This window comes from Sinocyclocheilus grahami, unplaced genomic scaffold, assembly GCF_001515645.1.
Source record: "Sinocyclocheilus grahami isolate Dianchi unplaced genomic scaffold, SAMN03320097.WGS_v1.1 scaffold204.1, whole genome shotgun sequence".
Lineage (NCBI taxonomy): Eukaryota > Metazoa > Chordata > Actinopteri > Cypriniformes > Cyprinidae > Sinocyclocheilus > Sinocyclocheilus grahami.
The window spans coordinates 706,512-719,286 of record NW_015505383.1 but is presented as its reverse complement, the minus strand read 5'-3'; the positions used below and the strand labels follow the sequence as shown (position 1 = coordinate 719,286).

The 12,775-nt window shown below is 35.2% G+C and overlaps 1 protein-coding gene across 1 annotated transcript in view; it reads left to right on the top strand.

Moving 5' to 3' along the window:
- Positions 1-12,775, top strand: part of LOC107595569 (spermatid perinuclear RNA-binding protein-like) — a 69,895-nt gene that overhangs the window by 21,505 nt on the left and 35,615 nt on the right. Inside the window, exon 2 of the mRNA XM_016286003.1 lies at positions 9,646-9,787. Within this exon, the coding sequence (XP_016141489.1) occupies positions 9,785-9,787 (3 nt within the window). The 5' untranslated portion in view covers positions 9,646-9,784. The remainder of the gene's footprint in view (positions 1-9,645; positions 9,788-12,775) is intronic.

Below are 12,775 nucleotides of genomic sequence, written 5' to 3'. Positions count from 1 at the left end.
ATGTTTAATATATCAAAACATTATTTATGCATTTGTAACGGCAGGTTAAATGCATTGCATTGCGTGTAAATGCATCTAAATGCCACTTCAGGTGCAGCTTATGTCTGGATTGCAAAGATGAATTTTGTTGATACTGATTTCATTTGCTTGGTAACAGCCCAAATGTCTTATTATTCTAATTCACTGATTAAATGTAAGAATTTGACTCAAAAGATAATGCACACTTATAGAAAAATGGCTTTATAAAGGTAAAATGCCCATAAAAGGTAAAAATCTGTTTAAACTTATCTGACCACCACACAGAATATGAAGAATATCAAAAACTTTAGGAGTCAGCTGTCCACGAAAGTCCTTAAGATACCAGCATGATAACACACTCAATCAGTTGAATGAATGACTTACCGTCACTTACTGGTAGTTCAGTTGAGAAGTTTGTTGAAAAGTATGCATTTTTCCCCTCAACATTTCTTATTTGTATATTCATAAATGCATTTAAAACATTAATCTCATAACATTATTTATTGCAGTTGTAATTATTGTTATTTTCAGTGTAAATTATGTAATCTGACTGGTAGCAGCCCTATAGTGTATATTGAATTTATTGATAAATTGTAATAATTTGACATGTAAGATGATGCATACATCTAAAAAGGTTAAAAATAGACCTTTGTGAAGGTAAATATGCGGATTTAAGTATGTAAAAGCTGATAGAACACTGATGAAAATATTGCTTCAGAATAAATTGTTTACGCCACCAAAAATCTCAGTGATGCAGTTATTTTGCTGGGATATTTTGTATGGAATATTGTCTGCTGACATGAAAAGTTCACTGTATATCATAGTAATAAATACCATTTATTACAGCATTGATATTTTGTTTTCTTTTTAATTTCTATACATTAAATATTACATATATGTATGTAATAAAATGTGTATTTCCATTACAGGTTTAGGTCTTAAATTTCATATAAGTTGGTATGAAAAAGGTCTTAAAAAGTCTTACATTTAACTTGTTCAAGTCTGCAGAAACCCTGATTTGGGCTAGAACCTTGACTACTACAGAAATGAATTACACACAGTTATGAATTATGCAGCCACATTTAGAGACCTCAGTTTTTGGATCGAGTTCAGCAAGCTTCATGAGAATGGCTTCCTTACACGCATTGGCTTTCTGTGCATGTGCTCTCGTCTCATGTGTGCTTCTGTTTGGGTGTAAAACAGCACTCGACCAGCATGTCAGTCTTCTGATTCTCTAGGGCATACTAGTGAGGAATACACAAGTATGTGTGAGCAAGTTTTGAGTGACGTATTCAAAAATTCTGTATTTCCTTCTCTAAACACACACTCTCAATATAGATGTGCATTGGGGTCATTATTAATAGACTTAGTCTAAGGGGTTAAAATGGCTCTGAAGTAAACCTTTGGATGAGCAATGGTGTTTAAACTCATACAAGCGTCAACACACCGCTCCATATTTAGCTTATAACCCACCTCGAACCTAAACATAACATTTCCTAGAGTTGCAGTTCCCAGACTGATGGTTTGTATGTTTGGAGCAACAAAATAACATCTGTTTATTGCACAGACCCTAACCAGCACCCGAGTCTTTTCCGGGGGAGCAGGTGCGGTTCACCATGTGTAAGATTCATTAAGTGGCTGTCCAATAATCGGTGTGCAAAGAAGTGTGTCGCTGATCTGGCAACCTCATACTAATGAGATGCCATCCGCCATGCCAGTGCCTTTTGCCTGCAGGCCAGGATGCTTTTCCTTAGAGGAATCATGGGATGTTTGTAATGAGGAAGCAAACATTTCAACAAGCTCATTTTGAGATTTTAGGAGTTTCGTGATGCTAAATAAATGGCAAACTTGTAGAAAACAGCTAGGCTCAGATTGAAAGACACTTTCGTTTAATACCAACTTCTGTTGATTTCCCTAGAGAGGAACTTAACAGTGGAACTTAACAGTTAAAACACTGAGAAGAATGAAAAAAAAAAAGAAAATGAATGCATATAATTAGTAGCACTGGGGCAAAGATATGATCGTAACCTACTCCCCTCTCCAAATCTCTTTCTGTCTTCAGTTTACTAGATGAAAACTGTTTTTCTTTACTAGCTCCCCGTTGTCTCAAGTCTCAGGTGGATTGATGTTTTAATGTGTTCTGCCACTACTTCATTTAAATAGATTTTTAATGAATTATAATAAGAGATTCTAGTTTAAGGGTCGTATTTTTGAACATCTGATTAACACCTTAAATGATCGTGGGTGAAATTACATTTTTTAAATAAAATAGCCGACTCCTTTGTCTGGCTTAGGCTAATGTTATAGTTAGTATTCGAAGTACTAAATGCGAACAATTAAATTGTATTTTAAAAATGCACATAATTAAAAACAATTGGAAATATTTGGTTTTCAAGTGAAATTTAGCTTGATTTTTTTTCTTCTAGAAAGTTGAAGAAACGTCCAGTTATATTTTTTCTAGAAGCAGTAAAAAAGCTTAACTTCTCTGTTAAACTCAAAACAGGATTATTATAGTTACCTAAAACTAAAGCCATAAAAAACATAAACGTTAACTTTAACAAAAAAAAGTGTTTTATTTCAGCCAGCATTTCTCATTTTCATTTAGTTTAATTTGATGAACTAAAATAATTAGTAAAAACAATAGATATGTTTAAAAACAACAAAAACTAAAAAGAAAACAAAGACAAAAGCACAACAAAATTACTAAAACTTTACCTAAAATCAACGCAAAAGCATGTTAAAAATATAAAATTATTCAAAATATTAACAATAATAAAATAACACAAAACTACTCAAAATACATCACAGAAACTCAAAACACATCTTTTCTCAAATGCATATCTTTGTTAGACTCAAATTTGTGAAATTAACCTCTGCATAGCTACATTTCCTGTTACCTTAATGTTTTGCAAAAGAATATAGAATGTATGAATCGGGAGCGATTCTAGGATTTTTTTTTTCAACTGGGGGCACAAGAGGGGCCACAATTAATACAGACGGGCCAATCTATGTTGTGTATTTATAAGCAGAACTGTAGATATCCAAATAATTTAAAGTTCAGCAAGCTTTAAAATCAGCAATAAACTGTGAATAATGGCATTGATTCACTGCTGTAAATCAGAACAGTCAAATACAATTTGGATTAACTTTTCACTTTTTAGAAGTGAAAAACTGTAATAAAGAATCCAATTTGTGAATCGAGTACAACTCACAAAAATAATAAAACTCAACATTAATGCTTTAATGCAGGGCTGATTGATGAGCTGATGAGTGGCAGTTGATGGTCATCAAAAAGCGTGTGTGTGTGTGTGTGTACCTGTTTTTCTATTCTGGTGGGGACTTAAACCTGAATACACACAGACTCATGGGGACTCTAAATTTAGGTCCCCATGGGTAAACAAGCTAATAAATCACACAGAATGAAGTTTTTTGAAAATCTAAAAATGCAGAAAGTTTCCTGTAAGGGGTAGGTTTAGGGGTAGGGTTGGTGTAGGGCAATAGAATATACAGTCTGTACAGTATAAAAACCATTACGCCTATGGAGAGTCCCCACAAGGATAGCAAACCAAACGTGTGTGTGTGTGTGTGTGTGATGGGAGAGCCTGGTGAATCCATGACACATGTTGTTCCAAATCTGTGTGACTTTCTTTTTTCCATGTTACAAAAGAAATTGTGAAAAGTTATTATCTATATATAATGAGTATCAATGGTGATCAAAATAGAGCTTGATTTGTTTTCCATTGCCTTTCATTAAAGTGGATAAAGACATTTTCTTTTTTTGTTTAATGGAAGAAAGAAAATCATAAAGGTGAGAGAGTAAATGATGACAGAATTTACATTTTTGGATGGAATACCCCCTTTAATGTATCTAGCTGACTGCCTTGAAACGTTAGTTTTCCTGGGTCAAAAAAGGGTCTTTGGTATAGTGAACAACTTTTCCCTTTGGTTATAAGCGGAGGAGAGTGAATTGCCTGTTCAAATGGTTCTCCAGTGAGATGTGTGACATTCAGGTGAAGCAAATCCAGCTGTGCCGATCAGAAACATATTTAGCAGAGTAGAGCTTATATTTACAACAAACTATACAATTATTTATCCATCGTAGATGATTGTATTTCTTAAATATACACTCTTTTATAATAATAATCATAATATACAAACTTATTATAATACTTAATATTACTACAATTCTAAATTATTATAAGAATAATAAATTATAACAATTTAACAAATAGTGTAAGGATACAAATGTTGAACAGCTGTTGATAAATGCAAAATGATTGCACGAGATGCACAGTTCAGTTCGTATATCAGTATATCAGATCAGTTTTATAATCATGCTTGTCAATAATAATGACAGAGAAAACAACCTTTCAAACATATGATGACAGATTTTATGTACGTAAATCACACATCGTGTGTGTTAACTTTAAGGTTTACTCTATTCTTCTCCTAGTTATCGATCAACATGTTCATTATAAAAAAAATATTTAAAAGACAAATGATAAAATGTCAGTTAATTTCAATTTCGAAGTGTTTATATCCAAACAAACAATATTTGTATATATTCTCCTCTACCCCTCTATTGTTCTGTGATCGTTTGAACTTATTTGTTAGAACTAATAAACATTATTAAAGTTCTTTTTTTTTTTTAAATTAAAATATGTAAACTATAATAAAATCAATCTTTGCCGGTTTTTTATTTATTTATTTATTTAGTTTTATTTTTTTATTTATTATTATTTTTTTTTCTGACAGAAGCAGATGAAACCTTAACATTTCATTTGTGGATTTAACATTAATAGATGGTTTAAAGCAAAAGATCTCTAAAATGTCTAAAAATATTTAAGAGCTCCCACTCCCCTCTCTACGCCACTGAGATGAATAAGTATGATTGGAAATACCATGAGCTGTTCAGTTTCTTGGCTTTGCTGTTGAGATGTGAAATCTGAAATCATATTTGTGAAAAATATTAACAATAAATTTAATCCGTACAGTTTTGTTTGAGAAAGCTGCAAAGACATGATGGCATGCTTACATTCAATGGGAAATGTGATGCGATTCAAATGAGCAAAAAGTTGTTTAATCTTTCAGATTAAAACACATTCATTGAATTAACGTCTCGGCATTGTTTGTTTATTCTCCAAACTTTTAATGCTAGCAAATATACAATTGTAAGTACTTTATTAAAAACTTTGGCAAATGAGGTACAGTATGGCTCGCTATTTTCCTTTTAAAGCCTGGCAGTGATTTGGAGGGTTTGAATTTCTTTTGGTTTTCCCTATTATTCTGCAGCAAAGTGGTACTGTAATTGTTTACAGCAATGTCGCCGCAGGCTGTCTTCAGGAAGGCCAGACTGTCCTGACAACAGAATCCAGTTAAAGCCACCTCTTCTAATACCTCTATTATCTAAACTGCTAGAGGGAACCAGAAAATAATTAAAGGATTGACATCAGGCAGAAAGAAGGTGAAAGTGAAGGTCGGTCAAGGGGGCAGTGTTGAGAAATGCTTATCTCGTTCTTTTCACTTGTTTCCCACAAGCTGGAGGATGTGTCTACTTATTCATGCTGAAAAATAGAGGTTAAATGTGGTTCACTCTTAAAAATGAAGGTGCTTCACGATGCCATAGAAGAACCTTTCTGTCTAAATGGTTCCATAAAGAACCTTTTAACATCTGAAGAACCTTTCTGTTTCACAAAAGGTTCTTTGTGGCGAACGAAGGTTCTTCAGATTACAAAAAGGTAAGAAAGAGACTGAATGGTTCTATATGGCATCGCTGTGAAGAACCTTTTAAGCACCTTTATTTTTAAGAGTGTTGTTAAGTGTACTGTAGGTAGTGTAGGATTAAGCATCTAAAAGGCATTAATATGTGCTTTATAACTATTAATAAACAGCCAGTATATATTATGTACTGTATATAGTAATAGATATGCATGCTGATAAGCAACTAGTTAAGTTAGTGAGCTAATAGTGAGACCATAAAGTGTTAAACATATTTTAACTGATGGCTTAAAGACTTTGTGACTTTTTTTTAATCTATAACATTTGTTTAAAAATGTGTTTGGCATGTGTTTAAAACTACATCTTTTAAATGTTGTCCATTTTCTTATTCGTCTTTCGAACACAATGTCATTTCCATTTTATTTGAGTTTTTTGGGGAAAATTATGAGAATTATGACTTTTAATTGAATTACATAACGCGGGGATTCATTAATCCCATTATCAGTATTTACTGAGAAAAGCCCCCAAATGAAGATATTTCAAGAACATTGTTATTGTGCCAGATGAGTGAGGTATTGAATAATCAGAAAGTGGAAAGTCAATATAATATTTATTTCCATGTCACTGAACATAATGAAGGGAGTTTGTTTGTTTGAGGTAAACCTCATGTAAAAATCTACTCCTGTATTGTAATTATTGATGTTGTAAACTAGACAGTGTTTAGAAGAATAGAATAGAAAATGCTTTATTGTCCCATTTCTGCGAAATTCATCTTGAACAATCATGACATGGCCAGTACACAACATTAGACTCGCATAGTACAGTACATACTGTAACATACAATAAATTACTCATAGCCAAAATATATTAAAAAGCTACAGTATACTAATGTGGCATCTCATTTTTGCAATTTTCTATTGAATAACTTAACTGCAGTTGGCTCAAAATAATTTTTGTAGCGATTTGATTTGCACATCAGAAACCTCATCCGTCTCCCTGAGGGTAACATGTTAAAATTCTCATGTAAAATATGTAATCAGCAACAGTATTCTTAGCTTGTCTTAAAACGGATACCTCATACATCTCCAGTATACAGTAGGTCATTTCGCTTCCCACTCTACAATTTTTAAAGCAGTATGTACAAATCGAGCAAGTTTTGATTTTGATTGGACAGTAAGGTTTCCACACCATGCTGTAAAACCATATCTTATCAAACTCACAAAAACAGACTGATAAAACGGAAATAAAATCTTCTGATTTACCCCAAATACTTTTAACCTTCGCAAAAAATATAACCTCTAGACCTGCGATCTAGAACACAGACTGTTGATGTGAGAAGACCAACATAACCAATTGTCCATATAAACACCCAAGTATTTATACAATGAAAACTTTTCAGTAAAATGCCCATGTATTATTACAGGACTATGATCCCCCACAGATCTAGGGTCGAAGATCATTTCAGCAGTCTTTGTTTCATTTAGAATCAAGGAATTATCATCACACCATTCTACAAATCTGGCAACTTCTAAAAAGTACCGTGAAGGAGTAGTGTTCCTGTTCAATAAACTCAAACTTTAATAAAGAAATTATTATCCAGACACTCATTAGTATATAACGTAAACAAAATGAGCAGTCTAGTGAAGCGATAGTCGTCTACATGTTGAAATGTTTGTCAGTTCTCTCCGAACGGTCTCGTTTGGTATGTGGTGTGATTGTGATGCTGATAACGAGGCAGTGACAGCAGGGCCACCAGCGAGCAGACTGTGAATGTCTCTGTGTGGACACACTCCACTGAACATTATTACAGAAGATCTGCAGGGCTGCATTTGAGCGTAATTGCGCTGTTGGCAGCGATGTGGGGTCTCTCACGAGATACACTTGTTCATCTCTTAAAAGGATGTCAAACCTAGAGGTTTGATGCATAAAGGGACTCTGGAGATAAGCAGTACCTTATTGAACGACACTATTTCTTCCCATTCAACATGATCTTGGTTGTGGATTATTGGGTAATGTGTACATTAGGTGAGAAGGATTTATATGATATGCTATAACCACAGTATGCAAATTATCTTGGTCTGTGGCCCCGTCCCAAACGGCACACTTGATATACGTTTGTGGTCTCGTGGCTTATGCGTCTAGACTTCCACACTTTTTGTGCATGCATCTTTTGATAAACTCTTACTGGTACAAAATTCCCAACAGCCCATGTGCAAAGTAAATGATCTGAACACCCTAGCAACCCTGCCAAAATGCTTTTTAAAGAAGTCTCTTATACCAAAGCTGCATTTATTTGATCAAAAATACAGTAAAAGCAATAATATTGTGAAATATTATTACAATTTAAAATAACTGTTTTCTATGTGAATATATTGTAAAATGTAATTTATTTCTGTGACAAAAAGCAGAATTTTCAGCATCATTACTCCAGTCTTCAGTGTCACATGATCCTTTAGAAATCATTCTATATGCTGATTTATTATTATCAGTGTGGAAGTTGTGCTGCTTAATATATTTGTGGAACCGTGATTTTACATTTTTTGTTCTGAAGAATAGAAAGTCTGAAACAGCATTTAATTGCAATATTTTTTATTTTTACTGTCACTTTTGAACAGTTTAACGCATTTCTGCTGAATAAAGTATTATTTTGTAAAACAAAACAAAATAAAAAATCGTACTGGCCTTTTCAACACCATTTAAAACACCTCAGAAATTGCAAAAACCATGGTGCATATCATAACATTGATCAACTCTCTGAACACCTTAGCAACTACCGAATGCCCTAAGAGCAACATAGCATCTATCCAAAACACTACAGCACTTTACCATTGAAATTCGACTGAGATCAGCTCTCTCCCCTCACAGTTTCTGGATATCCTTTAGAAATCATTCTATATGCTGATTTATTATTATCAGTGTGGAAGTTGTGCTGCTTAATATATTTGTGGAACCGTGATTTTAAATTTTTTGTTCTGAAGAATAGAAAGTCTGAAACAGCATTTAATTGCAATATTTTTTATTTTTACTGTCACTTTTGAACAGTTTAACGCATTTCTGCTGAATAAAGTATTATTTTGTAAAACAAAACAAAATAAAAAATCGTACTGGCCTTTTCAACACCATTTAAAACACCTCAGAAATTGCAAAAACCATGGTGCATATCATAACATTGATCAACTCTCTGAACACCTTAGCAACTACCGAATGCCCTAAGAGCAACATAGCATCTATCCAAAACACTACAGCACTTTACCATTGAAATTCGACTGAGATCAGCTCTCTCCCCTCACAGTTTCTGGATATTTTTTTTTTTTATTAAAGAGTACATCTGTTCAGCTCCGAAAGCCGTAATCCAGAGAATGAAATTATATTCCAGGGAAATTGCATTAATACAGGGAAGACATTTGGCCAGATAAAAAGGGATTAAGTGGAGGAAAAATGTACAGTTCAATGTTTGATCCACAAATTATGGTTATTGCCACCACTCAAAACGATTCCTGTGTGTGTGTTTTGCACTAAGAAGACTTTCACATACAGCCATGTTTATCTTGAGCAGTGGAAGCGCTTTGCAAGATAAGCCTGATAAATAGACCCGGATGAGTGCTCTATAAAACTAGTATACATGCAAACACTTCCCTGTGTTGGGAAATAAAGCAGCAGAACAACAGGCCGCATCTCAGTTGTGCGGCAGCACCCAGATCATGAAATATGCATAACATACATATACTGCATTGCTCATTTCCAAACAAAGTCACCGATACCTCCTTGTGTGAGGGTTTGTGATGCTACACGTTTAGTCCCCTTGATTTCAATGCTGTTTATCCATCTTGTGCACTAACAATGTGTGATGCTAATAATAAAAATGCACAGGATACATGTAATTAATGTTGTTCTCTGTCTGTCTTGCAGGATTGGTGCAGTAGGGCGCAGCGGGGGGGCAGAGAGGTGAGCGCATGAGGAGAGGGCGTCCCAAGACCCCCGTCTCCACACTTCGCGCTCGCGCACACACTTTCACGGACACACCGCGCCTAGCAACCCTCCAGCCACCATGGTAAAAACCCCTCATCTTCTGTTTGTGTGGCTAGTTAAGCATCATGGTTGTGTTTGCATAAGGTTGATGTCTAAATTGTGAAATCTCCCTTACATGTGTTTCTGTCCAAACCGCTCCAATCTAAAACCAGCCGAGATGTGATTGAGAAAATGTGAAGGGAGCTTGCAGGAAAGAGAGAAAAGGGGGGGAGGAGATCCGCGTTTGATTAATGGCTCTCACCTCTGGCTTGTGGGAGCATGGTCTCATGGGAGTGTAGGGCTGTGCTGTTTGAATTATTAAAGTCTGAGAGTTGCGGGATGTTCATAAATAACCCAACGTAATGAGCGCCCTGCTAGCGTGAGCTCTAATGCTAACCCAGCTTTGCTGCCGCAGCCGGGGTGACCTTGGATATGCACACGTAAGCGTATACACGCATATACACTCGCGCGCTTCCCACTTCACTCACTCCAGTTGCTCTCTGTGTCTTCTGCGTCTGTATCTGTATATTGATTTATTGTGCACATAACGAGGTGACCTTCCTAGTTTCACTCGACTTCCTATCAAATTGTGGCCAAAGTGGCAGAGCCCACAGATACACACACACACACACACACACACACACACAAAATTTTTTTCATAACACTCTGGCTGTGTGTCAACATGACCCTGCACTATGCCAAAGAAATGGACTTTCAGGGGGAAAAAATGCACATAGTGCTCTTATGCAACGAATGGCAGTCTGAAAATGTATGCAGAATTCTGCGTATTGTGTTTTTGGCTTATAGGAAGGTTCTGTGTTTTGTAGTTGAGCTCTGTGAAGAGCAAATCTTGTGTAATTTTTAACATCACAGAAAATGATTTCAACTCGTCCTTTAGTTTAAAAAGACAAGCAAACATTGGGCACTTACTCCAGTGAAGGAGGTATCACAATAAATGTTAAAATACACACTTTTAGATATTCACACAAACGTTAAACTTTATATATGATAACATGATGTTTGTCTGTGCAAAATTAACTACAGTGGTGTGAAAAAGTGTTGGCCCCCTTCCTGTTTTTAATTTTTTTTTCATATTTGTCACACTTAAAAGATTCAGATCATCAAACAAATATTTATATTACACAAAGATAATGCAAGTAAATACAAAATGCAGTTTTTAAATGATTATTTATTTTATTAAGGGAAAAAAGCTGTCCAAACCTGTCTGGCCCTACGTGAAAAAAGTAAAAATAAATCTAATAACTGGTTGTGCCACGCTTTGCAGCAACAACTGCAATCAAGTGTTTGCGATAACTGGCAATGAGTCTTTCTCATCGCTGTGGAGGAATTTTGGCCCACTCTTCTTTGCAGAATTGTTTTAATTCAGCCACAATGGAGGGTTTTCGAGCATTCTGTTCTTGAATTTCTTTAGATCGCGGCATAATGTGTTGCTCTTTAAGCATGCTTCATTTTTTCAGACAGGTTCTTTTTAAGTGATTTATTGATTCAACAGGTCTGGCAGTAATCAGACCTGCGTGTGGCTAGTGAAATTTAACTCAGCTTTCTAAAATAATGTGGTTAATTGCAGTTCTTTCATGATTTAACAGGAGGGGGCAATTAATTTTTCACGTAGGGCCACGTAGGTTTGGACAGTTTTTTTCCCCTTAATAAATGAAATCATTATTTAAAAAATGCATTTTGTATTTACTTGCATTATCTTTGTGTAATATTTAAATTTGTTTGATGATCTGAAACATTAAAGTGTGACAAACATGCAAAAAAATAAGAAATCAGGAAGGGGGCCAACACTTTTTCACACCACTGTATATCAAGCCAGTAAACCTTTAAAAGAAATTTGTACAAATAAGAAAATAGCCTTTTACCTTTTGAAAGCTGGTGCACATGCTGCTCTTTCAGATGCACGTTATAAGCGACTCAAACTCACAATTTACAGAGATGAGCAGTATTTACTATTGACGCTGTGCATATATTTATTTAATTAAAAAATGCAGCCTTTGTGATTCAGTTATTGCATCAAGCCAAATTGCGATTTCGGTTTGATTTTGATTAATCTTTCAGCCCTATTGTATATGCATTTTTAAAGTGGTATTCCCCAGGTCTGTGTTTTGGGACCGCTTGAGATTTACATCCTTCACGCATTAGAGAGCTGCTCATGCACACTGTCACAGTCTGTCAATTTGTGTCAATCTTATCACACATACACATGCATACACTCATCAAGAAGACCTGCATCATTCGACAACTGTTTGTGGTCAGGTCATGTCTATGCCTATGAGTCTATAATAAGTAGCCGCAGAGCTTTGCAGATCATTACCTGACTGGAAGACATTTTAATTAGGGGTGTGTAATTAATTTAATACTGAACACTGACCTCAAATATACAGACAGAGACGACACAACATGTCAGAACCCCTCGTGTGGTTATTTAATCCATTTGATAAGCAGCGCAGGAGCCATAAATACACATTACTAAATACAAACTGTGCTACAACAATATTATTATTATTATTTTTTTTAAATAAGCAATTCCAAATCCTCATGCCCCCTCGATTTTAATGGGCTTGATCCATCTGTGTGTGCCCATCTTACTCCATTCGATTGAGATCTGTTTGTCTGAATATGTCCCCAGTGTGCCATTCGTTAAACTAGTGGTTTGATGAAAACCTCTGTTGCTTGATTGTACTTGATCTCTCTCTCGCTCTCTCTCCCATAAACACATGCGTGCTCGCTTTTTCTCTTTTTCAATCTGCCCCCAAGTTCCCCAAATCCATCCTAAATTAATGTGTTCAGAATTCCTTTTGGAATGTTTGTCAGAATTTGGAATACCTCCTGAAGGATCGTATTTGAATCTGCTTAGTCTACTAACTAATGTCCTACTCGGTGAGTATCCAATTTTTCTGTTAACCTCAGATTAGTTCTTATTAAAGGGGCCATATGATGCAATTTACATTTTTCCTTTCTCTTTGGAGTGTTACAAGCTCTTGGTGCATAAAGAAGATCTGTAAAGTTG